A 27,825-nucleotide genomic window follows, 5' to 3' on the forward strand; every position below is an offset into this window, starting at 1 on the left:
ATCCCAGCAGTTGGGAGGCCGAGATAGGAGGATCAATGTGAGTTCAAGACCAGCCTGAGACTACATAATGAATTCCAGGTCAGTCTGGGCTAGAGCAAGACCCTAACCGCCCCTGCCCCCCCCCCCCCCCCCGCCCACAACAACAACAACAAAAGTGTGTGGTAACTGAGCTGTGCTGGGTGACCATCAGCTTCAGTTGTTCCTGTTGTTTTGTTCCTGGACTGTTGTTACAGACAGTGGCCCGTGGCTCTTCCCGTGTTAGGCAGTGAGGCTGTGCAGAGTCCACCCTCCTCCCTGCCCAGCTCAGCTCACGCACCACAGTGAAAACAACTGTAACTGTCCCAATAAACTTTCCTTCATTAAATACATTGAAAATCGGATTCCTTATAATGTTTGTGTGTCACAAAATACTGTTTTTGTAAAAAATATTTATTTATTTATTTATTTATTTATTTACAAGCAGAGACAGAATGGGCACACCAGGGTCTCCAGCTGCTGCACATGAACTTGCATATGCATACGCCACTGCGTCTGGCTTTACGTAGGTAATGAGGAATTGAACCCGGTCATTAGGTTCTTAACCTCCGTTGCTAAGTCATGTCTCCGGCCCATAAAATGTTATTTTTTTTTTGAACTTAGTCATTTCAGAAGGGGAAAAAGTTCTTAGCTTCCACGTTCAGCAAACACAAGAGTTGGTCGGCTGTGCAGGCCACGGGGCTGACGCTTGTCGCTGAGTGCGGAGCCCCCGCCACGCTGCCCGGTTCAACGTGCAAAAGTGAAGACCTAGGAGCAGTCATGCCGTGGGGGCTGGGAGATGGCTCAGTGGGTAAAGTGCTTGGCACAAGCATGAGTCTGGGTCGCCCACATTCATGGAAAAGGCCAGGCACATGGCACACTCCTATAATCCCAGCATAGGGGAAGCACAAAGAGTCTCTAGGGCTTACTGCCTAGCTAGGCTAGCCAAGTCAGTGGGTTCCAGAGTCAGTGAAAAACCGTCTCAAAAAAACAAAGTAAGCCAGGCGTGGTGGCGCACGCCTTTAACCCCAGCACTCAGGAGGCAGAGGCAGGAGGAGCGCCATGAGTTCGAGGCCACCCTGAGACTACATAGTGAATTCCAGGTCAGCCTTGGGCTAGAGTGAGACCCTACCTTGGAAAAAAATAAATAAATAAAAAAGTAAGCCAGGCATTATGGCACATGCCTTTAATCCCAGCACTCAGGAGGCAGAAGTGTGAGGATCACTGTGAGTTTGAGGTCAGCCTAGGCTAGAATGAGACCATCCCTCAAAAAACCAAAACCAAGAAAGAAACAAAGTAGAGAGAGACTGAAGACTTGACATCAGCCTCTGACCTCCACATGCACATACATGTGCATGAACACTCTTGCGCACACACACCTGCCTACGCACCCGTACAGAGGCGCACGACACCACATACACACATACAGAAAACATGGCATGGAAAGCTAACAGCTGAGCCGTGATTCGATGGGATGTGAAGTCCGTACAGATATGACTGGATTTATCGGGATGGCCATCCAGGCATCAACATCCCTGCGCGCACATCAATGCCTAGGAACCTCTCCATGCATCACCCCAGGCCTGGTGCTGGAAGAGGGGAGCAACATAGCCACAGACTGGACTCGGACTAACTTGTAGGAGCCGGTAAAGGAGTGGGGGGTCGAGAAAATGAAACCCTGGGATCACAGCCTCTGGAAACAGGCCGCTGCCCTGACTCTTGCCAGTTAGGGCGCGGGGTCCCTTGGTCAAGTCCTTGTCTGAGGCACAGCTAGTCAGTCCCCCCACTGTACCCCACAGTTGACGCTTGAAGGTGCACTGGGAAACCTCTGCCACCGTAGTCACCCCCATTATCCCCATCGCCCCAGTTCTTGCCAGCCAGCCTCTTCCGCTTCTGCAGTGTTGTTTCAGGACTCGCCCCTAATCCGTCACCTGACAGCTCAGCCTTCACACCGAGATAAGGTTCCCAGTCCTATCGGCCTGAGATTGCTGGTCCACAGCTTCCTGGTTTCCATGCCTACCACATACAGAGTTCATTTGATGGGCTCTTCCACAGAGCCTTGGGTGGGTTGTGGGACTGTCGTCTAGTGCGGCAGGAACTGTTTGGTAAATTATGGGCCCTGACTGACACTGAAGGAAGCCAATATTCACCAGAATGATTGTTAACGTCTGGCTTTATATGGGTACTGGGGAATTGAACCCAAGCTGTCAAGCTTTGCCAGCAAATGCCTTTAACTGCTGCGCCACCTTCCCAGCCCTGTAAGAATGGTTTGTAACACCTCAACTTGCCACTGTCTCTGGGGCTTCATGTCTGATCACCATATTCCTCCCCACTGTGGTTATCACATGTATGAGAGTACCCTACAATGACAGCACTGTGAGGTACCAAAGTCGTGAGTTTCTCCACTGGTGGTCAATGTGCCACAGACTTGGGACAGAGGAGGCCTGTCACCTCCCTATCACCAATGAGCCTGGGGCATACAGACATCTTCAAGACACAGGGCAGAAGAGCAAAGGGGAAGGGGACTGTCCACTAGAAGGACTGATGTTTTGACCGCATGCTTACAGTGCAGAAGCAAGCTAAGACTGTCCCGTGATTCCAGTCTTCACTGGAGTCTGTTGTATCCCCTGGGAAGGTACCATGTCAGCTCCGGACCTGGAGGGTGGCGTCAGCTAACAGAGTCCGCCTCGATATGAAACGGGCCATCAAGGTAGCCCCCGCCAGCCCTCTCCGTACCTCTGTCAGGCTTTGTTCCTTCAGCTCTGAACCGACACCCACTCCTGTACAACCCTGGGGACAAGAGAATGAAGACTGTAGCCCGGTGTTGTAGTGACCTGAGAAAAAGCACCCTTCCAAGAGCACCTGATGGGAGGGAAGGGTTTCTTTTTGGCTTGTAGTCTGTAGGGAAAGCTTCGTGGTCTGGGGGGGTGGGGGGTGGGGAAGCGTGGCATGAGCAGGGACTGGACGTCACCTCTGCCGCCGCAGGTAGGAAACAGCAGTGGGGGAGTGAGCCCGAGACTAGTAAGGAAAGGCTGCCCTCCTCCCACAACGGCACCTCTTCCACTAAGGCTCCGCCTCCCAAATTGCCATCAGCTGGGGAATCAAACATTCAGAATGCATGAGTTTATGGGGGGCACCTAATTCAAACCTCCACACCCAGTCTTCCAGAACGAGGCCCTGATGAGGAGTAGGCGGGCCCTAGCTAGCACTCTTGTTTTCCTTCCATTCGCTGAGGCTGGTATTTACTCTGCAGGACAAACGCTTTTACCCTTGGAAGGCACCCATGATAGCAAGTTCCCCACCCGCGGGACAATTTCAGGGGTTCTTTTCTGTTTTGTCTTGTTTTGAGAGAGAGAAAAAAAGAGGCAGAGAGAGAGAGAATGAATGTGCCAGGGCCTCTAGCCACCGCAAATAAACTCCAGATGCATGTACGCCCTTGTGCATTTGGCTTTACATGGATAGTGGGGAATCAAGCCTGGGTCCTCTACCAGCAAGTGCCTGAACCGCTAAGCTGTCTCTTCAGCCCTCAGGGGTTCTTCTTGTAACCCAAAAGACCATCAGAAACAGCCTCTCAGAGGCTTCTCAAAACTCTTTAATCCCAACCATTTAGGAGGCTGAAACAAGAGGATCAAAGGCTTAAGGCCTACTGAGAGAGCTAAAGATTAGCCTAGGCAATTTAGTAAGGCCCAATCTCAAAATTGTAAGAGGGCTGGTTGGGGGGAGGAGGGGCTGGAGAGTTTGCTCAGTGGTTAAGGTGCTTGCCTGCAAAACCTAGCAATCTGAATTCAATTCCCCAGCACATAGGATGTGGAAAGAGGATTTGATGGAAACTGAAGCCCCCAACAAGCTGCTGTGAGAGGAAGGAGCCTGAACAGTGTGGATGCTGGTCCCACGGAGAGAGTCTTCTTCACAAGAGGGAGTAGGGAGAGTGGAGACTTGGAGAGAGCTCTTTTCATCATGTCAGTGACAAGACACATTGCAGATACTGGTGGCAAGAAGGGGGAAGGCAGCTGAGGCAGCAGGGGCAGGATACCCTCCCTGGACTCTGTGAGTGGTAATAGGTAAATGCAAGGTAGCAGTGGGCGCCACTCGGTTAGCTTCCTTGGGCTCAGTTGGGGCCAAAAGCAACAGGTGTGCACTGGCCCACCGCTCGGAGCTGCAAGTCCAAAGTCCATTCGTTCCCAGGCCACACTTCCTGTGGAGGAGGGGGTGGGGCAGTAGCCTGCCACTCTCCTTCAGCTTCAGATGCTGATGCTTCATGGTGTCCATGGAGCATGGTGTCCATGGTATCCCTGGACCTATAGGCACATGGCTACAGGCGATGTTTCTGGAGGTCTGTGGCAGTCCCCTCTTTGTGCACCTGCCTTCCTCTTCTCACAGGGACATCTTCCAGGAGATTGGGAGCCTGCTCTAGCCCAGTACAAACTCCTCTTTACATCTTCACAGACCCAGTTACCAAACAAGGCCATTCACCAGTCTGATGTCCAGGAGGATGCTGTCAGCCCAGGACAGGCCTCTTGGGCGCTTAGGTGCCTCAAGAAAGGCAGTGACAGAGGTAGACGTTGGATCTGCTTCCTTAAGGAAGCGAAGTGATGCACTGTGTCGTAAGAGGAGCATGGTGCCTGACTAAAGGAGAAGTCTCCCCAGTTCAAGGTAGAAGGTGGGTAGGGAGGAGGTGCATTATCTGTGGTGACAGCATCTGCGGAGGTGTGGCAGAGACAGGTCTTGAGAAGGGCCGTGAGGACTGAAGGATCCTTGGAGCCCAGAGAGGCTGGGCCAAGGGGTGGGAGGGCAAGCCCATGCAAGACTGGATAATGTCCCCACATTGTGGAATCCGGGGTTCAGACTGGATACTCTCCTGAGGCTGTGGAATCTGGAGTTCAGTTATTCTGCAGAACTAGAAAATGACATCCTTGGCAGATTTAAGGCTTAAGGTGGAGGACCATGGTGAGGCAAGGGGCTGAGGGTATTAAAGGAAGTGGCCACATGGCGGGCCAGGGTTGGAGAGTATATAGATAAATGATGAGTGGGTGAATGGGTAGATAGATACATGGATAGTGGAAGAATGATTGGATGGGAGGATGGGCGGGTGGGTGGATGGATGGATGGATGGATGGATGGATGGATGGATGGATGGAGTGAATCTATAGTGAATGGATGGGTAGATAGATGTGTGTATGGATAAATGCAAGGGTGGGTGGGTGGATGGATGGATCGAGATTAGGCACTGGATGTATAGAATGAATATAAAGTGGATGGATGGGTAGATAGATGGTTGGATGTAAAGATGGATGGGTGGGTAGACGGATGCATGGGGAGTGGCTAGAGAGTAGATAGATAGATAAATGGATGGATGGATGGATGGATGGTCAAATGATGAAGCGGGTAGGTGGGTGCATGGATGGAGTAGATAGAATGAATGGGTGGGTGAATGGGTGAGTGTATGGTGGATGGACGAGGATAATCAGTTGATCAAGTAGGTAGATAGTGGATAGGTGAAAGATGAATGTGAGTAGATGGTAGGTAGAATGGAAAAGGTATTTCTTACTCTTGATCTCAAAGTGTTTGCAGACTATTTATAAATATAGTGATAGGGCTTGGGAGATGGCGCAGTGGTTAAAGGCACTTGCCTGCAAAGCCTGGAGGCCAAGGTTCAATTCCCCAGTACCCCTGTCAAGCCAGATGCACAAAGTAGCACAGGCATCTGGAGTTCATGTGAAGTGGCAAGAAGCCCTGGTGTGGCCATTCTCATCTCATATTCTTTCTCTCTCCCTCTTTCTTTCTCTTCCTGCAAATAAAATAATTTTACAACATAAATACAGTAACAGCAACAACAACCCTTACTAGGCCTCTCTATTTGCTCCCATGCTAAGAGCATTTTCTGGCATAATTTTGCAAGGACTTATCAAAAAAAAAAAAAAAAGTGAGGAAACTCCAACACTCACTTTCTTTGGCACGTCAGGTGGCCAAGCCTTAAAGAGAGTCAAGCAAGAAGCCGGGCGTGGTGGTGCACATCTTTAATCCCAGCACTCGGGAGGCAGAAGTAGGAGGATCTCCATGGATTCGAAGCTACCCTGAGACTTGCATAGTGTATTTCAGGTCAGCCTGATCTAGAGTGGTCTCAAAAAACAAAAACAAAAACAAAAAGTCAATCAGCTGCTGAAGGTGGTAGAAGCAAGAATTAAGATCTGTTAAGGTCTATCTCCAGACCTTTGGCCCATGAACTCACATCCATGGGGTTCCACTTGCATTTACTGAGTGCTCTTTCTGTAACATTGACCGAGAGCTAAGGAATACCCTCCCCAAGGAAGAGCAATCCAGGGTGTGCGTGGGCTGCTCCTGGCTTGGGGGTGGGCACTGCTCTGGGTCGTAGCTACTCTGAGCATCATCAGAGTGTGTGCAAGGTGCAGAACCCTTTAACCCCTCATCTCCCCACCAGCTATATTATTAGGCCTGTCACCCCCATTGTGCAAATTAGAAAATTTCCACTCAGCAAATATAAATAAAAAGAAAGAAAGATAAGGGCTGGAGGGACGGCTTAGCAGTTAAGGCACTTGCCTGCAAAGGCAAAGGATCCAGGTTCAATTCCCCAGGACCCATATAAGCCAGATAGATGCACAAAGTGGCACATGCATCTAGAGTTTGTTTGCAGCAGCTGAAAGACTTGGCATATCCCACGCCCCCCCTCTCCTTCCCTCCCTCATTCTCTCTGTCAAATAGACAACTAAGTACAAACAAAATATTTTAAAAAAATAAAGAGGGCTGGAGAGATGGCTTAGCAGTTAAGGCGCTTGCCTGCAAAGCCTAAGGACCAGGTTCAATTCTCCAGGTTCCATGTAAGTCAGATGCTCGTGGTGGCGCATGTGTCTGGAGTTCTTTGCAGTGGCTAGAGGCCTTGGCATGCCCATTCTCACTCTCTCTTTCTCTGTCTCTCTTTCTTTCTCCCTCGATCTGTCTCTAATAAATAAATAAATAAGCTAAATCTTTAAAAGAGAAAAAAACAGAAAATTCTCACTCAGCAAGACTGAGACCGGCGGGGGTCACCCTCCACTGCTGGCCTGTGGCTGGTTCCTAAGGAGCCAAGTTCCAGCCCTAACCCTTGCCTGCGACTCCCTGATCACACCCCTGCCTCCCTATGACCCCTTCCCTGCTGTGGGAGGGTCCCAGGGGGAGCTCTTTAGAGCACATAAAAACTGGATGTTCTGGGCACACAAAGGAGGCGTTGGCATGAGATGGGTGGGTTGACAAGATTGGTTTGTGCAAGCTCTTGAAGCCATCCCCACGGGCAAGCTGGCGGGCAGCCACATGCCTTTCATAGATGCAGAATTTCTGCCATAGCTAGCACGGGCCACACCATGGGCCTTTTTGTTTTCCTGTGACCTCCCTGGTGACCCCAGGCACAGCGTGCCAGTATTCCACGAACAAGGAATGGCCCACACTTCTGCATTCCACAGTTCCTCTGCAGGGTGCGGCTGCCTCTCCAAAGGGCTGGGCGGCTGGAGGTCCGCAGGTGTCTCTATGGGCTTCTTCTCCAGGTGGGGCGAGACCAGACGTAACCCTGCATCTGCTACCCCGGGCCAGCTGGCTCTGTATGCCAGGTCAGAGCCTGCAGGCCACTGAGGCTGGTGCCCGTCATGCCCATGGCAGCTGAATAGAAGGCTCCAAGCAGTACTACCTGAGTCTGAGTTGGGTCCAGAGGAGGATGGTGAGGCTGCCCAGCATGGAAGAGGACACAGCAGGGAAGTGGCCAGGGTGAGCTTTGGGCCAAGAACTCAGAGCAGGGCCTTGACTGCGGCCCGTGTAGCATCCTGTTGGGGAACAAGGGGAGAAGGAGACGAAGGGGCTGTCCTCCATGCCTAGGGAACTGAGATGTCCATAGGGTGCAGAAGTTAGGGGCCAAACTCCTTGGGAATGGCTTGGCAGAGTAAACAATGGACCCGCATGGTTGTGTGGCTATGTGGTCAGAAACAACAATGTCAAGCAAAGTTCTCACACTGAGGGCATGGGAGGAGAGGAAGAGGAGGAAGACGAGTAGGAAAAGAAAAAGAGAAAAGGAGAAGACAAAGGAGGGGGAAGAGGAAAAGGAACAGAGGAGGAAGGGAAGAGGGAAGAAGGGGTGGGAGGATGGCTGTAGTCCCACAGGACAGCTGCTAAGGAGGAGGCGACAGTGGTTTCAGAACCCGGAACATGATGAGTGGACAGAAAGCACCCAATGGGGCATGAAGATGGCCCACCAGGACCTTTGGGTTGGAGCCAGCTCTGCAGAAGATGAGTCCCAGGGTCATGACATCAGAGACCTTTAAACAGCAAATGCCACCCCAAATGTCAGGGCCCTGGGAGTTTCTGAGCTCCAAATGCCAAGCTTAGAACTCACAGGTGTCCCTGGACTGCTCAGAAGTGTTCTTGGCCCTCACCCCTTCTGAAAGCCAGAAACCCCTTCCCGCCTACGTGCTCTAGGGCGCCTTCAAACGGCAGGATTGTCTGATTTGGTTGTTTTTTGGGTTTTTTTTTTGTTTGGTTGGTTGGTTGGTTTTTGTGTGTGTGTGTGTGTGTGTTCCAGCTATTGTAAACTTTGGACCATAAGATGGAAAATACCATATGTGCCCATTTTAGTAAATCATGTGTTTGTCACTAAGTGGGGAGTAAGTGTTGGAGCCTATAAACGTAATGTCTTTTTAATGTGGACTAGCTTTAAATTGACCAAGGCCATGTTCCTGTCCTGCCCCCCCCCCGCCCCCGCAAAGGGCTACACACCCACAGGTTGACTCCTCAGCACACTTCTTGCAGGCAGGGAGGAGCTGCTTGGGGGCATAAAGGCATCTCTGTGCCTCACAAATAACTGTATTCAGGGACACAAAGCCCAACTGTTGTAAAAATATTAGTATTCAAATGCTCTTGTGTTTTGTTAGTGCTTTTAATATTGGACAAAACAGCCATTGTCTTCCTTCCGCACTTGCATTCATTTCTATCAACCCCAGAATGTACAGCCCAGCCCCCAAGTCAGGCCTAGCTGTCCCTGATGTTCCCTTCACCTGTCAACCAGCCTTGCTTCCCACCCCTGCACATGCCGCCTCTTGATTCCAGCCCTGGATTTTTTTTGTGTGTGTGGTGTTCTCTCCAACACTATGGACCCATGATGCATTTAATTAACTTGCTAGAAATACCAGGGTTCATGCTGGAGAGATTGCTTAGCTGTTATGGTGCTTGCCTGCAAAGTCAAAGGACCCAGGTTCAATTACCTATGTAAAGCCAGATGCACAAGGTGGCGCCCGTGTCTGGAGTGTGTTTTCAGTGGCTAGAGGCCCTGGTGTGCCCATTCTCTGTCTCTCTCTTTCTATATATATCATTATCTCTCAAATAAATACATAAGTAAATAAATAATTAAAGAGAGAGAGAGAGAAGAAGCTGGGTGTGGTGGTGCACGCCTTTAATCCCAGTACTTGGGAGGCAGAGGTAGGAGGATCTCCATGAGTTCAAGGCCACCCTAAGATGATATAGTGAATTCCGGGTCAACCTGGGCTAGAGCAAAACTACCTCAAAAAAAGGAAGAAATACCGGGGGGTTTCATGTCATCATTCAGCCAGTGGCCATGAAAGAATGGTGCCAGCAAACATCCCCACCTACCTTGCCCTGCGTCTTCCTCACTCTTCCTGAAATGGGTGGCTTATCCCCACAGCACCCAGCATGGAGGCATGGACACACTGGACATCTGTGAGCACCCAGTTAGGAGCTTGACTAAGTACACAGAAGTGCTGGTTCCTAGATTTGCCTGATGTCTCATCACTGGAAAACATGTATGTTGAATGAGGGACTGAGTGGCTGTTTTGTTTGTTTGGTTGGTTGGTTTTGGTTTTTTCCAGATAGGGTCTCGCTCTATCTCAGGCTGGCCTGGAATTCACTATGGAGTCTCAGGGTGGCCTCGAACTCACAGCGCTCCTCCTACCTCTGCCTCCTGAGTGCTGGGATTAAAGGTGTGCACCACCACGCCCAGCAAGTGGCTCTGTTTTGAAATAAGGCCCTATTATCAGCTTGATTGACTGATTGATTGATTGACATGGACTACATGATCAAAGTCATTTGTGGATCACTTTCTTGAGCCATAAATTTTTTTGAGCCATAATAATTTTTCTCTTGGTGTGTGCATATGTGTGTGTGTGTATTTGTGTGTGTGTGGACACACATGTAAGCAAGTGTCAGTGTGTGTGAATACCCGTGTGTGTAGAAGCCAGGAGTTGATATCGGATATCATCCGCAATCACCGCCCACCTTGTGTTTTAGGAGAGGCTCTCTGGCTCATCATTCACCAGTTGGGCTAGACTCTAGCCAGCAAGCGCCAGGGACCCCTTTTTCTTCCTCTCCAGCCCTGGAATTACAGGCATGCGCCACCACACCCAGTTTTTTACATGGGTTCTAGAGATTTGAACTCAGATTCTTATGCTGAGCAATCTCCCCAGCCTCATATGATTTTTAAAATTAATTTATTTGAGCTGGGTGTGGTGGCACACACCTTTAATCCCAGCACTCGGGAGGCAGAGGCAGGAGCATCACTGTGAGTTCAAGGCCACCCTGAGACTCCATAGTGAATTCAAGGTCAGCCTGGACTACAGTGAAACCCTACCTTAAAAAAAAAAAAAAAAAGACGGCTGGAGAAATGGCTTAGTGGTTAAGCACTTGCCTGTGCAGCCTAAGGACCCCGGTTCGAGGCTTGATTCCCTAGGGCCCATGATAGCCAGATGCACAAGGGGGCGCACGCGTCTGGAGTTCGTTTGCAGTGGCTGGAGGCCCTGGCGCGCCCATTCTCTTTCTCTCTCTATCTGCCTCTTTCTCTCTCTCTGTCTGTCGCTGCTCTCAAATAAATAAATAAAAATAAACAAAAAATTAAAAAACAAAAAAGAAAAAAACGAATTTATTGTTGAATTTGTATTCTTATATCATTCATGCACACTTCTGCTGATTACATTACAAAGACATACCTGCTCCAGCCCTCACTGCCATCCCCAGAACCTGTAGCGTACCCTCCGTGTGTCCCCAAGTTGTATTTGAGATAAGAACCTGTGTGAGCGCGAGCAGCTGCCAGGAAGGCCAGTCACTTCAGTTCACCCCAGAACTCGGGATGTCAAAATGCTGAGAGAAGGCCGGGCGTGGTGGCGCACGCCTTTAATCCCGGCTCTCAGGAGGCAGAGGTAGAAGGGTCACTGTGAGTTTGAAGCCAGCCTGAGACTACCTAGTGAATTCCAGGTCAGCCTGGGCTAGAGTGAGACCCTACCTGGGGGGAAAAATTTGCTGAGAAATGAAGAGAACTATCGTGCCATTGAAAGCCCTGTGAGAAATTTTGCATGTGTACCCTTTTATCTATATCACCCTCCGGATGAGGCCCAGGAGGCCAGCAAATGGCAGGGCGGGTCATTCTGTGGGAAGTTTTGCAAGCAGTACAGATGAGGGTGCTGACGGGCGGAGCTGTACTTCTAATAATGTTCTGTCCGCCTGTGCGTATTGATGTTGGTTGCACACGTGAGTTCAGCGCTTGCCACAGAATGGGTCTGGGCTGGAGAGATGGCTCAGCCATTAAGGCACTTGCCTGTGAAGCCTAACACCCCATGTTTGATTCCTCAGTACCCATGTAAAGCCAGATGCACAAAATGGCCCATGCATCTGTAGTTCATTTGCAGCAACTGGGGGCCCTGATGTGCCCATTCTCTCCCTCCCTCCTCCCCCCTCTCCCCGCCTCTTGTAAATAAATAAATAAATAAGCCACAGGTCCGCTACACTGACTCAAGAGCAGCTGTTAGAGCAGATGAGGTAGCTCACCCAGGATACCTCTTCTGCAGGCTTAGTCTAGCCAGTGTGAATGTTGGACCACACTTTCTCAGATCAGACTCTTCCAGGATTTTGTTTAAAACCCAACACATCACAGATTGTCCTCTCAGTGCGAATGAAGGCTTTCCAAGGTCTGCACAGTGTGAAACCTGAGGGATCATCTTCTCGCTGGTGTGTTTCTCTCCCCTGCTTTGGGGAGCTAGCTGTACAAGGTAGCTGGTCACCCAGCAGACCCCAGGCAGTCCACTCCTGGAAGCGGTGCTGGTTAGCTCTGTCCTGTGGGGAGAACTGGGATGTCAGGAGTCCTTGCCCGTTATCCCCTTCTGAAGAAGGGGGGCTGGGAAGATGGCTCAGCAGTTAAGGCACTTGCTTGCAAAGCCAAACAACCAGGTTCAATTCCCCCGTACCCACGTAAAGCCAGACGCACTAAATGGCACATGTATCTGGAGTTCCTTTGCAGCCGCTGGAGGCCCTAGCATGCATATTCTCTCTGTCTTCTCTCAATATCTCTGGCCTCGGCCAGTTCTGATTGGGTAATGTTAAGCAGCTGATGTATGTCCTCTAGCATAGGAAAGAAACCATAATCTCTCCCTCGCAGTTTGAGAGGGCGAGCTCTGGCGTCACTTTTAGCATCTTTGGTCATACACAAAAGGAAAAAAACAGGGGGAAGAGCTACCAAGAAGCCTTAGGACATAGTGGTCTGTCCGCACCCCCCCACACACACCCGCCAAGATGGAGCTGTGTTGGGAGAGCCTTAGGGCTTTTGCATTATGCGAGAATAAATAAATCTGCATCTGGAAACACAGAAGGCTAAAAGAGGGGTGATGTCAGTCAGAGTCCAAAACTGGAGTCATACTGGTTCTAACAACGCTCCCGCATCCACTCTGTTCCCCGCTGTGATGCACCATGGCTGCCAGGATTATTGTCAGAATCCTGTGGATGCTTCTGGTGAGTCGTGGAAACCAGGGTGCTCATGAAGCCCTGACACAGTTACTGGAAGATGCCTTTGAGAAAACCGGTCAGAAGCAGCCCCCTCCCCATGCTTTAGCCGTCTCCCAGCTTCTGGGGAGTTGGCCTCTTCCCTTCCCTTTGCCCTCTCTGCAATGCCCACCGGGAGGGCCTCTGGTGCTTCCTATCCCCCAGCCTGATCCAGGTGCCTTAACTGTTGTGCGGATGTCATGTGAAGGTACCCCCAGCCCCATGTAACCTTCTGCCCTGCCTGTCCTGACCACCACCCAGACCCTTTGCTTTGTTCTGAGTTAGAGCCAACCGCCCAGCACTCACGAGCAAGCTTTAGCATCCATGTGAGGCGCGGAGCCTCCCCAGACCAGTGCCCCTCCTGCCTCCCAGCCCCCCTCGGCCCTCAGCAGATGACAGACCCATCCTGGTCTCCTCCTGCCCCTGGGAATTCTACCTCGCCGTACAACATGGCCCAGCACCTAGAGCCCAGGCCTCTGGGGAGCACCTGGTTTCCCACCCCTTGGTCCCCCATCAGGGCCCAGACTCATTGTCATGAGGCCTTGCTGTGGGAGTCTTTCTTCATATCATCACCTGATGTAACAGTGTACACCGTAGGACAAGTGGTCACACCCGAGGGACCTAAGACACAAATGTGGAGGTCAAAAGTCCTGAGTCAGTCAAGATGTCTGAGGCCAGCACACCTTCTAAAGGCTCTGGAAAAGTCTATTCTATACCTCTTGCCTTCAAGCAATGCCTGCATTACATAGTTTCCCATGGCATGTGGCCCCATCACTCAGGTTTTCCCTCTGCCTGCCCATTCCTGGCCTCCATATTGGGGTGTCTGTGCCTCAGTCGCACTCCCTTATAAGGAAGAACCCCAATTAGAGGACTACAGCATGAACTCCCCTTCTTTGGACCACTTCTTCAAAGACCCTGTTTCCAAATAAGGTCCCATTCACAGGCAGAGGGCTAGGATACACTAATCTCAGTTGGAGGTGGGCATTGTTCAACACACGACTCACATTTTCGTCTGATTCCCCCTAGTGCACGGTAAGCTTCCCGAGGAACGGGACGGTGTCTTAAATCATCACTGTAACTCAAAACATCGAGAACAATGTGGGGTACTTATTAAAGACTCAGTAAATACTGGGTGGGTGGGCGAACAAGTAGAAGGATGGGAGGGAGGGATGGATGGATGGTTGGGTAGGTGGGTGGGTGGATGGATGGGTGGATGGGTGAGTGGGTGGATGGATGGGTGGATGGGTGGGTAGATGGGTGGGTGGGTGGATGGATGGGTGGATGGGTGGGTGGGTGGGTGGATGGACGGATGGGTGGGTGGGTGGGTGGATGGATGGATGGGTGGATGGGTAGGTAGATGGGTGGGTGGATGGATGGGTGGGTGGGTAGGTGGATGGGTGGATGGGTGGGCGGGTGGATGGATGGATGGGTGGGCGGGTGGATGGGTGGATGGGTGGATGGATGGGTTGGTGGATGGATGGATGGATTGGTGGATGGATGGATGGATTGGTGGATGGATGGATGGATGGTTGGATGGATGGTCTGGTGAGTAGATGGATGAATTGTTGGGTGGACAGGTAGGGATGGATGGAGGAATGGATGGTAAATGAGTAGATGGATTTCTTAGGTAAATATCAGTGAATGGATGGACAGGTAGACACGGGTAGAGGGAGGCAGGGATGAGGGTAGTGGACACTGTCAGGTAAATATCAGTGTGAATGGATGGATGGATACATGGGTGGATGGATGGATGGATGATGAACTCGACAGAGAGTTGGGTGAAGGGTGTAAGTTGACAGCAATTTTATCCCATTGTCTGTAGGTGAGTAATAGAGTTGGAGAGGAAATGGCATTTGAACTTGAACTTAGCTTTCTACAACTGGAGAGCAAAGTGGACCATGGCCACTTGACACAGTAATGTCATATATTGCTTGTGAGATGTTACGAGGTTGCGTACACAGCATGGGAGACCCAAACCCTACGTAAAGCACATTCCTGCCCTCCACATTGGGGCTTCTATGTCTCAATCACTGTCGCTGCTCACAGAGAGGAAGCTAGATCAAAATGCCCCAAGTAAGCAAGTTTCCCGCAAGAAGCTTTCTGTGGAATCTGGGAAGAGCGATAATGCTCAAAAGCCCATTTCTGTACAACACAAAATGGAAAAAGATGTGGGAAGCTCCATTTTTTTTTTTAAACCAAGAATCACTAAAACCACCTTTGTCAATAAATGCCCCCAATATGGTGAGCATCTTCACCGGTGCCTTTTAGACAGCAGATCTCCCGTAAGGAGCTTGCATTCTTGCACTCCCTGGTGCAGTAGTAAGTGGTTCAGGCACATTTTGACATGATGCCCATGGGTCCTGGAGTTGACTTCCCCCAACACCAGGGATACTCAGTCCAGGTTAGCCCCCCGTCAAGGCAGTCTGAGGTGCTGCGGAGCTCCATGGGCCCTGCGCGTACTCGGTGGGTTTTATAGGAGACAGCTAGTTCAAGATGCCAGGAAGAAAGCGGCTTTGTCCCAGGCTCGGCCACGCACAGGCCCGCATTCATATCCCGTTGTTGTTACAGGGGAGGCAGATGCCATCCAGAACAATGGGACCTCGGCTGAGGACACAACGGTGACAGACTCCAAGTGCACAGTGGACCCAAAGAATGCCTGGCAGGGAGCCCACCCAGCTGACCCGAGGAGCCGCCCCCACTTGATCCGCCTCTTTTCCCGAGATGCCCCGGGGCGGGAGGACAACACCTTCAAAGACAGGCCCTCCGAGTCGGACGAGCTGCAGACCATCCAAGAAGACACCGTAGCAGCTTCTGAAGGCCTGGATACGATGGCATCACAAAAGAGACCCTCCCAGAGGCACGGATCCAAGTACCTGGCCACAGCAAGTACCATGGACCATGCCAGGCATGGCTTCCTCCCAAGGCACAGAGACACGGGCATCCTTGACTCCATCGGGCGCTTCTTTAGCGGTGACAAGGGTGCACCCAAGCGGGGCTCCGGCAAGGTGAGCTCCGTGGAGTAGAGGAGCTGTGGGTTAACCGCAGAAAGAGAGGAGAGGTGGGCAGGTTGGCAGCATGGACGTGTCGGAGGCTCTGGTCCTGTCTGGACAGGGCGGATAGGCCTAGGAGAGCGGGCTCGGTTGCCACTTAAGCCTGTTTTATTTGCTTTGGCCCTCTCCGTTCTCCTCACAAGGGACTGTGATCGGGGTATGGCTCAGGGATGCAAAGACCCTCTGCATCCTGGGTCTCAGGTACCCTGGACATGGCAAGGCATCCTTAGGTCTGTGTCCTGTGCTTGGGGCTTAGGCTGACCTGCCTCTGAGCAGTGCTTTGGGGTTCCACCCTGACTTATGTTCATTCTCTTCTGGGGTCCAGGCTGCTAGCTTCTCGCTGCTCTGAAACAATGATCCAATTGAGGTTGAGGAGGGCCTTCGGAACAAAGCCCTTCATTTAAATTTGCCTTCAACCAACCTTTTGTCTTGTCCAAGATGTTCAGTGGGAAGGGGTAGAGCCATGAATGGATGTTTACAACTCAAAATGCATTGGCTGGTGATGATATTAATTTGAATATAGAATCTATTTGCCTTATGTAAAAGCAAACGTTCTGTGGTTAAAAGTGTCTTACAAAGAAAAACCGTTGCTGGTTATCCGGTTTCCAAGAGCAACTTCCAGGATGGGTTGTGTGCCGTTAGCCTGTGGTTGATGTTTGGTATGGAGCCAGTGCCAGGTGGCCATCACATGACAGATGGATGACACTTATCCTGACTTTCAGACTGTTGGGTGGTTGGGTAATCTGGGGACAGGAGGAGAGAGGAAATGGGGGTGTGAGCGTCTCCAACACAAGCCCTGATTGTTGAATACCACAAAACTATGTCCGGTTTCTTCTGCATAAATGTTGTACTAATTCTGCAAACCCTTTGGGCACACAAAAGACTTTTGAATAAAGTGTGGGATGGAGGATGTACCCCCCTTGCCCCCCTAGGACATTTGGAGCTGTGGTATTTCTGAAACAAGCTGTTGTCTCCAGCTAGACTTTATCAGCTCGCCTTCTCTGGGGGACCAGAGCCCATGGTATCTCAGCAGTAAGGCCCTGGCATCTGCTTCCAGCTGGGGTCCATGGTATGACACAGTGGCCTGGTTTGCTTGTCACTAACAACCTGATGTTGTCTTAAGTGCTAGGGGCATTGAGTTCTGTAACCTTCAGGATCTGTCCTGGTAGACGTTGCTCGCATTTATTGGCAAAGCTCCTCGGTATGGTAGTCCCGCGATGTGTTTCTGATGCTAATTTCAATTTGGAGTGCCCTTTCAAGCACCTCTCTGCAGCCCTGCCAAGCCTGGTGCCTCCTGGCTGTACCATGCAACCCCATGCATACAGCCTTGCCCACTTTGAAGTCTTAACCCGTGATGCTCAGCCAAAGTTACAGGAAAAGAGCACTTTAGCTGAGGAGCAAGGAAAGCGCTGACAGCATGGGTTCTAGAATATGCTTTGCTTCCGCGTGATTCAGGCTGACATTAAATTGTGGCAGCATTTATGCATGCCTCTGGGACCATCTCAGGACGGACCCTTGTATGCATCCATGTTTCTCGTCTGCAAAGTTACAATCTTCACTGTCTTAGACCTCTTGAACATTTCAAAGAAAATTCCAGGCTCAGGAGCAGTCAAAGTATTTTCAAATAGTGTCTCTCAGATTATCAAGGATCCTGAAAAAATAAATAAATAAAATATTTTCAGAAGACTTTAAAAAATATTTTTAAAAATTTAAGTAATTGGGTTTTATTTTTAATTTTTGAGGCATCAATTCTTTCCACTGCTGCTGAGCATTTTGAATAGTGATTTTTAAAAGAGCAACATTAATACAAAAAAAAAAATCCTTAGTGTTTGTATGTATGGTCTTTATTTTCTCATGATTTTGTTAGTTCCTTCAAGTTGGCCTACAAAGTCATAGGATTCATTATGCCATTCCCAAGTACAGCCAGCAGGACCATCCTTGGTGAAGGATCGATGCCCAGGCATGGCACTGGGGACTAGCAATATGTACCCATGTCTATTTGATTGTGGGATCTTTGTTGTTTAACACTGGAAATGTAAATATAGCACGTTCTCTACTCAGCTATAAGGCCACCATCACCCTGGAAATCTGGGGTAGTTCTTGTGGTAGTCTCTGGAACTATTTTATTGTTTCTATTTGTATTTTGTTGTTTATAGATCAGGAGGGCTCCCCCCTTTTTTTTTCTCTATGTTGCAAAGGTCCTTGGAAGAGACTTCAAAACCTTACAAGGAAGAATCCAAGGGTTGGCTGTCACTTGTCACCAAAGCCTGCATCACCATCACTATTTTAAATATAGATCTCTAACGCACGCAGGATGCTTGGGGATGGCGGCCGGTGCCAGCTACCCACCACTTGGAAAGATGGCCAAGCTGCCCATATGTCTCAGGCAGGGTCTTTGGGTAGGCACCCAGAAACCGAGAATGCTCCTCCCTCCACCCCCCAGCCCCGCCCAAGCCTTATAATGCAGTGGCTGATCCCTCTGTCACAAGATTCCTCCTTCCCTGGGCATGGGCTGCCTTGGTGCCAGGGAGACCCGCCACCCCCAGCACACAGAATGCAGGGACAACACCCAGCCTTTGTGTGCCCACCGAGGCTGGCATTCGGGGAAAGTGCATAAGGAATGCCTTGAGGAGGCATGTTCTTCTGAGAGCCATGGGCGAAAACGCACTTGCAGAGAGTCCTTCTGTGCTGTTGTCAGAAAGGCTGGTGGGGGCAATGCCTTGAGGCAGCGGGTTTTCCCACCCCTGGAATGTCAGGACCTTATGAGAAATAGGAAGGGGGTGGCCTTGGGGAGAAGATAGAAGACACCTGCTCTGACCCCTTTACCTCTCACTCACTGTCAAGGACTGACAGCCCCAGTTCTGGGTCAGCCCTGACCAGGCCTTGGAAATCACTCCTCCTTACCTGATGCTTGCCAGGTAACTATTCTGCACGCACGCTGTCACACACACACACACACACACACACACACACACACGGTGAGAATGCCACAAGACGGAGCAGCGCATCTTCACCGCCACCCTTCCTTTATAGGGGTTTTTCATAAACTAGGCTAGGCGGCCTTACTGGCGGCATCACCTATTTCTCTCTCTAAATTTTACAGTAAATCTTCATTCGTAATCTGCTACTGTTAACATTTCATCGTTCAGCCTTCAGATTACTGGCCTGCCTCTGATTTCTGACAGGATAGGATTAGAACCATTCCCATCGCTCAGTCTTATGAAACTAACCAGGATGTTTCCCATAGTTTTCACTGCATTTTAATCTCACTGAGCATATGTCAGTTCCACAGTAACGTCGTCCATTGTTAACTCGACATCCTAAGGTTGTAGATAAGGCTCTGTGATCCTGTAAGAGGGTGATTTTAGAGGTGACAGGAAGGTCATGCGGGGGCACTGTGTGGCACTCTGTGGTTGTGGATGGGGCACCATACGCAACAGGGACAAAGTGCTTGCCATGGGCGAGGTCAGCTGAATTCCTGGCTTCCACTCAACAGAGGCTTACCCTCAAGAGTTTAGGGGTGCACATCAAGCCATGTGAACCCCAGCTGTGAGCCTCTGGGAGCTGACCTGCCGCTCACTACATCCACTGGGCAAGTCTCCCCAGTGACGCTACAGAGAAAGTCTACCTGTGACGGCCACAGTAGTGACCCGTGCACACACGTGAACGCTTTCTGAGGTTTCTGGTAGGAGTTCCTTGAGTGGTGTCTCTTTCTCTGATGGCTTATGAGTCACAGGTGATCTGACTCAGTTGCCAGCTGCTTACTTGGTCCTTGTGTTGCCTCAGTGGTCACAGCTACCTAAATGGGGGACAGTTACACTGGAACCTGATGGCCACTCGCTTTCTGTAAAAGTGGAACATCTGTAAGTTAAGTTTGCATTTGATGGTGATTGCCTTCCAGCGGTCGCGTTACAATTTTATTGTTATAAACTTCTGTTTTGTGTATGTTTTCTGCCCTTTTATGCACTCATTAAACGTTTTAACAGACCAAGAAGGTGTACTAATTGCATGTGGACTTTTGTTTTTTCGTTTCATTAATGGCTCCGTGCAAATAGCATTTACGTGGTCTTGGGTCATACCAGCAGGTAAGTCCTGGGCGCCAGAGATCTTTGCCACCTTTGAACATGAAGGTAGCAGTCTGTCTCTAGTCACGGAGACCACATGTTCTCTTTCAGTGGCTGTGTGGTGTCCTGATCTCCCATGCTGCTAGGATAGGCTTGGGCCCTGAAGACTTGGGCCCAGGGCACCCAACAGATAGATATTCCCTGTGTGAGCACACCCACATGGGACTCCCAAGGAGGGTGACGAGAATCCTCCACTGGCCCACCTTGAGGGTGATATTTCACAGTGAGACTCAGGATCAACCTGGCAGCCCATAAGTGAGAGATAAAAACAATGACACCGGGCTGGAGAGATGGCTTAGCAGTTAAGCGCTTGCCTGTGAAGCCTAAGGACCCCGGTTCGAGGCTCGGTTCCCCAGGTCCCACGTTAGCCAGATGCACAAGGGGGCGCACGCGTCTGGAGTTCGTTTGCGGAGGCTGGAAGCCCTGGCACGCCCATTCTCTCTCTCTCTATCTGTCTTTCTCTCTGTGTCTGTCGCTCTCAAATAAATAAATAAAAAATGAACAAAAAATATTAAAAAAAAAAAAAAAACAATGACACCGAATGAACTTGGACGTGGCCTGCCTTTGTCTGTGTGGCACACCTGCCGCGGACCCCGACCCTGACTCTCGCCTTCTTTAAACTCATTCCCACCTTTAGGGTTTCATTTTCCCTGTCACTGATATTCCTTTTGGTAAAAGGATTAGCTACTTGGTAACAGGCATCTGTGACTGGGCAGTGGGCAGCTTAGATTGACGTCTAAAGAAATAGATCATCATTAGGGGAAAAGAAAATCCCACATGAAGATCACTACGTTATTGATTTAGTATTTAAGGGTTGTAGAAACCGCCTATCAAACCCTGACTTAATGTGTTACCTTGGGATTTTTCTGTCATGTCTGTTACCACAGCTCTCAAATGCTCTGAAACTATCCCACTTTGCAGGAAAAAAAAAAAAATAGTAAAGGGGGGGAAGAAAGACTCAGACTGGGGAAAATAAGATCTTTCCAGGGAGCTCCCAAAGTGTGGATTCAATGCCTGAGATTTCCCCCTAAGGGGCTGTTTTCGCCCTCCCCTCTCCCTTTCTTGGGCCTGACCCCAAGCATAGAGGTGCTTGTTTCCCCGGTTACTGCCTCTCCCTCCCTACGCGTGAGGAGTGAACGCAGCCGCTGGGGACCCCACGGGGTGGGGCGCGGCTTACTCGCCGCTTTTCTAGCCCTCTTTGGGAACCGCGCATTGCTCAAAACATCAGGGATACAGGTCGCACTTCCTGTCAGTCTTTTCCCCGCCCCAGTAAGGTGCCCTCGCCCAGCACGGAAAACTAGGTACCCCAGAGTCTGAGTGTGAAAGCACAGGGGACTGAAACCAGCCACCTCGCCGTGACAGTCCTTCCCGTTCGTGGAGAAGGCCAGTGCTCTGTAACACAAACCCAAACGCCGCCTTGACTCGTTGCCCGAGTCTGTAACCTAGGCTGGCTCAGTCACCATAAGCGGGCGCCACCTCCGCACGGGCACAGCGGCGAAGTCTTTACCAAGACAGCAAAGCCCCTCAGTCTTGCTCTGGGAGGCTTACTGGAAACAAGGCATCGGGCTTCTCCCACTTTCAGGTCCCAATCGCAGGTACTAAAATCACCACTAATGCTTGCTGGTTTAGAAGTGGAGTCTCTCATGTGGGGGGAACACTTGTTTTATGAGGTGCACTGCTAAGCAGGTGGTCATCTGGGATTTACTTTCAGCAAACCCTGCTGTGTCAACTTTCAGTCATGCTTCTGAAAGACACCAACACACACAATCGCACTTGGGTCACCTAAGCACATGCCACCATCAGCCTGCCAACAAGGCCGTCTCACCTATAACCCGGATATGAATCTCCTGAGACTCATCACAATGACTAGACAACCTTGACTATGACACGCCCCTCTCCTTTTCTCCCTCCTTCCCTCCTTCCTTCGCCTCCCTCCCCTCCCCTCTCTCCATGTTGCTATAAATAATCTAAAACAGACACCTCCCCTCCCCACAAACCATTTACCTAGGCCCTCTGATACGGTTCTGAAAGCCACATCACTTGAGCTTCCTTGAGAGATACTCTCTTATAACTAATAGAATGGGGCTGGAGAGATGGCTTAGTGGTTAAGGTGCTTGCCTGTGAAGCCTAAGGATCAGGTTCGATTCTCCAGGTCCCATGTTAGCCAGATGCACAAGGTGGCGCATGCATCTGGAGTTCCTTTGCAGTGGCTAAAGGCCCTTGTGTGCCCATTCTCTCCCTCTCCCTCTCTCCCTCTCTCTTTCTCTCTCCCATTCTCTGGCTCTATTAAATAAATAAATGAAATAAATATTTTAAAAAATAACCAATAGAATGAAGAGAATTAATTAGGAACAAAGATAACATAACAAGACATACAAAAACACAGCAGAGGTTGACATGACGTTCTAGGGAATGAGTTCCTGAGCTTCACCAAAGCCAAGAATGAACATGGGCAATCAAACGTCACTCTGGCAGGCTAGGGAGGTGGCTCGGTGGTGAAAGGGGTTTATTTTCAAGGCTGCCGGCACAAATTCGATTCCCCAGCACCTGTACAAATCCCAAGAGAAAGTGACACGTGCGTCTGTAATCCCAACACGCCTGTGGCAATGGGGGGAGGAACCAGGAGAATCTTGCAATAAGAGGGTCAGTTAGACCGATGCATATACAGGGAAAACATAAAGGAGGCCCTGTCTCCAGCAAAGGGGGAAGGGGAGAAGATAAGTGCCACCCCAAGGTTGTCCTGAGACCGCCACACTTACTCCATGGCATATACATGCCCACGTACACACGTGTCTATACATGAACACACACCTAAAATGATGCCTCCCCAAACCGCTGCTAGAGTGACCTTGAGCGCCGCTGCTTCTAAGAGCACTCTAGAAGTCTTGAAAGGAAGCTGGGCATGATGGTGGCATGCGCCTTTAATCCCAGCTCTTGGAGGCAGAGGTAGGAGAATCACTGTGAGTTTGAGGCCAGCCTGAGACTACATAGTGAATTCCAGGTCAGCCTGGGCTCAAGTGAGACCCTAACCTGGGGTGGGAGGGGAAATGTCTTAAAAGGGCTAAGGAGTGACATCCACTCCTACCTGAAAATCCAGCTCAGGAGCCGGGCATGGTGGCGGACGCCTTTAATCCCAGCACTTGGGAGGCAGAGGTAGGAGGATCGCCATGAGTTCAAGGCCACCCTGAGACTTCATAGTGAATTCCAGGTCAGCCTGGGCTGGAGCGAGACCCTACCTCAAAAAAAAAAAAAAAAAATCCAGCTCAGGAGCTAACACTCTTGCTACAAATGAAAAGAATACATGGTCTACAAATAAAATCCAATGTAAAATGTGCCCGCTCCATTGTAAACTTCAAACAAACCTTCACAGCATGCTTTGCCTGAGACCAGAAGGTACTTCCTCAACTACTCTCTTGCAAATCCTCAGTGTCTAGGGCTGAAGATGAAGGTCAGTGTTGGATCACTTGCCTACCGTGCACAAGGCCCTGGGCTCAATACTCAGCACAAGGAAGGAGGAAAGGAAGAAAAGAGAAAGGAAAGGGAGGGAATAGAGAAATTATATGCATCTGGTACATGCTACAATATTAAGAACATCTGGTCATAGGATTTGGCACAAAGCCTTAATATAGACTAAAGGGGGGAAAAAATTTCCCTAAACCTTTGTCCTTGCTCTCTTTTTTCTGAGTGTTGTCCACTCATCCATGCATCCATTCACCTCCCCCCCACGTCTTCACACTCTCTCGGCTGACCACTCTCCCTCCTCCTTTCCTCCATCCACTGCTCCCTTTACCATTGGGGGATCAGCCACACTGATCCTACAGGTTTTCTGGAGGACTGTGGGCTCTGTGGGCTGTGCCCACACTAGACTCACCCCCGGCCACTCTGTCCTCCTCGGCAGGTACCCTGGCTAAAGCAGAGCCGGAGCCCTCTGCCCTCTTATGCCCGCAACCAGCCTGGGCTTTGCAACATGTACAAGGTAAGTCACAACCGCCAACTCACGGGCTGAGGGCCATGAGTGTGTGAAGCGCGCTCAGCTCCGTAGGCACGTGGGTCAGAGCAGGCCAGGCAGGGCTTCCAGGGGCTCACTCTGTTCGGAGACCCAGCAGATCTCCAGGACAGGTGTGAATCACAGTGAAGAGAGGAAGGCGAACCCTGAGGGGACCCAACAAAGAGGAAATACCAAACACTCATCTGGAAGGTAGAGAGAGCCTGCTTTTGAGTGCTGGGTGTGGAGGTCTCAAAGGGACAGCTGAAATAACACACAACTGTCAGGTCATTGTAACAGTGGTGCCCGCGGGAACAAGCCACAGACCCGTGCATGATCATCCCTCAGTGATGTCCCACAGGCCAGAGAGCCACCAGAGACCTTGGCCTGGGAGGGCCTGCCTGGATTGTTTCACCTGCCAGCCTCTTGCTCTGATTGCTCTGAAAGAACCTCACAGGTACCCAGTGTGCCCTGGATATCAGCTGGGTTCAACTCAAATGGCAGGTGCCCTTGTGTCTTGGTTACTTTTTCTGGTGTCATGATGCACTACCCTGACCAAAGCAGCTGAAGAAGAGAAGGGTTTATTGTGGCTCTTAGCTCAGGGAGATTCAGCCCTTCATGTCAGGGAAGTCTTAGCATCGGGACCATGAAGCAGCTGGTCTCATGGCGTGCCCAGCCAGGAGGCGCTCAGCTGGCTTGCTCCTTTCTATTTAGTCGGGCAGTTAGCATGGGTCTTCCCACTTCAAGAACCTAATCCAGAAACTCACACATAAGCCCAGAGACTTGTTTCCATGGTGATGCTAAACCTCATCCAATTGACACCTTGAAAAGCACCAGTCCCCCAGGGCTCCGTCCCTGAGTTTGGCCACCCTGCCATGGATGAAGGACGGTGTGGGCGCCACCACACGCCTATGCCCTGGGGTGATCTTAGGAAAGGCAGAAGCCAGGGCAGAACAAAGACAGTCCTTCAGTCAATGCCAGTGGGGACTATGTCTCACAAATAATTTCCAAAAGAAACAGAACCTTGGCCCTGGGCTTTTTCAAACTGTGAAAGCTGGAAACCGTGTACTCCGGTGCCTGAACATGGTGGATTCTCCCACCGTGCTCCAGGGATCATGGAGCGTATAGGGGCCAAGTAACCACAGAGTGTCAGAGGCGGGCCGGGGAAGGGGTCCTCGGGTCCACGGTGGCCAAAGCAGGTGGTGGGAGGACTATCCAGGGCCTGCAAACTTTCGAGTCCCTGGGACAGAAGCTTCATGGGGAAACTGAGCAGTAAAGCCATGAACCAAGTTCCTGCCATAGCTTCGGGGTCTGCCCACTCTCTGGCCATGGGGAAGTGGTCTGTGAGGAATAAAGGGCTTTCCTGCCTGCTTCCAGGGACTGAGGCTGAGAAGGCAGCAGAGAGAAGTCCAGGATGGACCATCCCATGTCCTTGGCAGGCGTGATACCTGACATGTGGCAATGTTCCTTGAGGAATGACAGGCAGGCTGCTGGTGACGGGAAGGAGCTCCGTGCAGTCACCGGCATGAGAAACTCCTGTCCCCAGCTGCTTTGACCTACTGTCTTGCTCAGTTGTAGCTACGCCTTGCTTCAAGATAGGGGGCACATGTCTCAGTTTTAAACATGTGCACATCCCCCAGATAGTTGACGAGAGTCTCCTGCCCCTCCAGAGCTCAGCCTTTCTGAGACCCGCTAGGGGTTTGTGTCTGCCCCCTAGCTTCACTGGACTGGGACAGGGTTGAGACAGGAGCCCCAGCCTGGTCCTTCTGCTTCCGGTCTTAGCGTGGAGCTAGTATGAAGGCGTTTCCATCCCGGAACAAAGGTGAGTGGTGTGTCTGAGGGATGTGGGAGCACACAGCACCCAGGGCTGAAAGAACAAACCCGATGGCCCTGAGGAATTTGGTTCACTGTGCACAAGGCGGACACCTCTTGCCCAGCCCTCCCCTTGCCTTGGCAGAGCCTGTGCACAGAGAATGGGGGCTCTGCCATGGATCCCAGGGGCCAGCGCAGTGGACCATAGCAAGGAGCTTCCAACAAAATGTTTGCTTTCCTTTCTTTAAATAATTATTCAACAGCCGGGCATGGTGGCACAAGCCTTTAATCCCAGCACTCTGGAGGCAGAGGTAGGTAGAAGGATTGCTATGAGTTCAAGGCCAACCTGAGACTATATAGTGAGTTTTAGGTCAGCCTTGGCCAGAGCAAGACCCTGCCTCAAAAAAAAAAAAAAAAAAAAAAAGAATTATTTAGCAGACAGAATCCAGCCCTCCTACCCACATCCTCATCCCAGATAGAGATTTTGTTTCACTACTACGTTTTTAAACCTGGTCCAAACTTTTGGCCCTGCTCCAAACAACATTTTCAAATGGCCACAGAATCTGGTCTCACGTGAATGGGTGGTCCAGTGGTGGAAACACATCCAGGTTCCAGCGCGAGGCTCTTTGTGTTTATTACTTGTTCTTTTAGAGATGCCTTGGTCTGGTTCAAGTGAGGTTTGACCCGGTTCACATATAGTAGACCCACAGTAAACCCCATCAAGGACATCAGGTACTGTGAGGGTCATATTTACATGTCGACTAAGTGAGGCATAAGCTGAACCCAAAAGCAGAGACCTACCTACAGGAGACCATGGTCTCCAAGCTTGCCCCGAAGGGTAACAGACAAGTCTTCAGACACCCCTGCACTAAAGCCATTGCAGGCCTCCTTCTTCTACCAAGGAAAGCGCCGTCACGCATGCCGGGACTGTCCCTCAGCAGGTAAGTAGAGAGGCAAGGAGCTGCCAGCTGCAACTCCACCCTGCCTTCCTGTCGAGTGAAGGCCAAGCCCTGTGTCGTCTCCCTCTGAGGAAGAGCTTTTTGCAAACGAACTCCAGACTCATGTGCCAATTGGCGTGCTGGGCTTTTATGGGGAATCGAACCTAGGCCAGCAGGCTTCGTAAGCAAGTGCCTTATACTGCTGAGCCATCTGCCTAGCTTAGGAAGAGCTTTCAGTTTGAGGAATGTCTTCCCCCTCTCCCACTCCCCACCCCCGGGAGAGTGGCAGCCTTTTGCTTCAAGAAATTAGTGATGAGCAGGGTGTGATGGCACATGCCTTTAATCCCAGCAGTGTTGCGGGGGGGCAAGGTAGGAGGATCACTGTAAGTTCGAGGCCAGCCTGAGACCACAAAGTGAATTCCAAGGACAGCCTGGACTAGAGCGAGACCCTACCTTGAAAACAAAAAAAAAAAAAAAAAAAGAAAGAAAGAAAAAGAAAAAAGAAATGGGTGATAAAACAAAGAGTGGATTAAGCAGACTTGGCCAGGGCTGCTGGCACTTGAAATAGGCTTGCAGAGGCAATAACTGTCACTAGGGGGCGCCCCGGGCTGGATAGTAACAAAAGGTACCAGGACCCAGAAATGGCCCTTCCTTGCAGGTAAGAAAACTGAGACACTGAGAAGCCATGGAGTTCTGATCGGCCCCGGCATGCTTCCTCCTGTCTCTGTGGAGAGACAGGTAGACGCAACATGCATGCATACATGTTACGTGTCCGTCTCGCCACTTCTGCTGTCCACTTGCGCAAGCACAGAAGGCTAAGACAGACCCGCCTTCTAAAGAGTATGGTCCCAACACTGCTAAGGGCTTTCTCAAGCACCAAGCTGTCCACTGGGCGGTCTTCAGTTCCAGGAGACCCCGCGGCTTTCCTGGGGCTGGGTGACCTTACTTCTGTCAGGCCTGGAGGGAGGGCAGAAGGGAGCAGACGTAGACAGGTTGAGGAACATTTGAGAAGGGGGGTGGGGATCAAGGTGGGAGGAGGGCAAGAATTGCAGAGAAAGATACTGTGCAAAGTGCATGGGGGAGAGCCGCTCTGGTGATGCACACCG

At 50.7% G+C, this 27,825-nt stretch overlaps 1 protein-coding gene across 9 annotated transcripts in view; it reads left to right on the forward strand.

The window, feature by feature from the left end:
- Nucleotides 1-27,825, forward strand: part of LOC101615364 (myelin basic protein) — a 135,944-nt gene that overhangs the window by 81,360 nt on the left and 26,759 nt on the right. For 7 of the 9 annotated variants that reach the window (XM_045143992.1, XM_045143991.1, XM_045143997.1 and 4 more), the window contains exons 4-5: nucleotides 15,379-15,815; nucleotides 23,883-23,960. In XM_045143992.1, coding sequence (XP_044999927.1) covers nucleotides 15,379-15,815; nucleotides 23,883-23,960 — 515 coding nt within the window. The remainder of the gene's footprint in view (nucleotides 1-15,378; nucleotides 15,816-23,882; nucleotides 23,961-27,825) is intronic. The other 2 variants (XM_045143994.1, XM_045143995.1) reach the window with 1 other exon arrangement.

This window comes from Jaculus jaculus, chromosome 2 (assembly GCF_020740685.1).
Source record: "Jaculus jaculus isolate mJacJac1 chromosome 2, mJacJac1.mat.Y.cur, whole genome shotgun sequence".
NCBI classification, from domain to species: Eukaryota; Metazoa; Chordata; class Mammalia; order Rodentia; family Dipodidae; genus Jaculus; species Jaculus jaculus.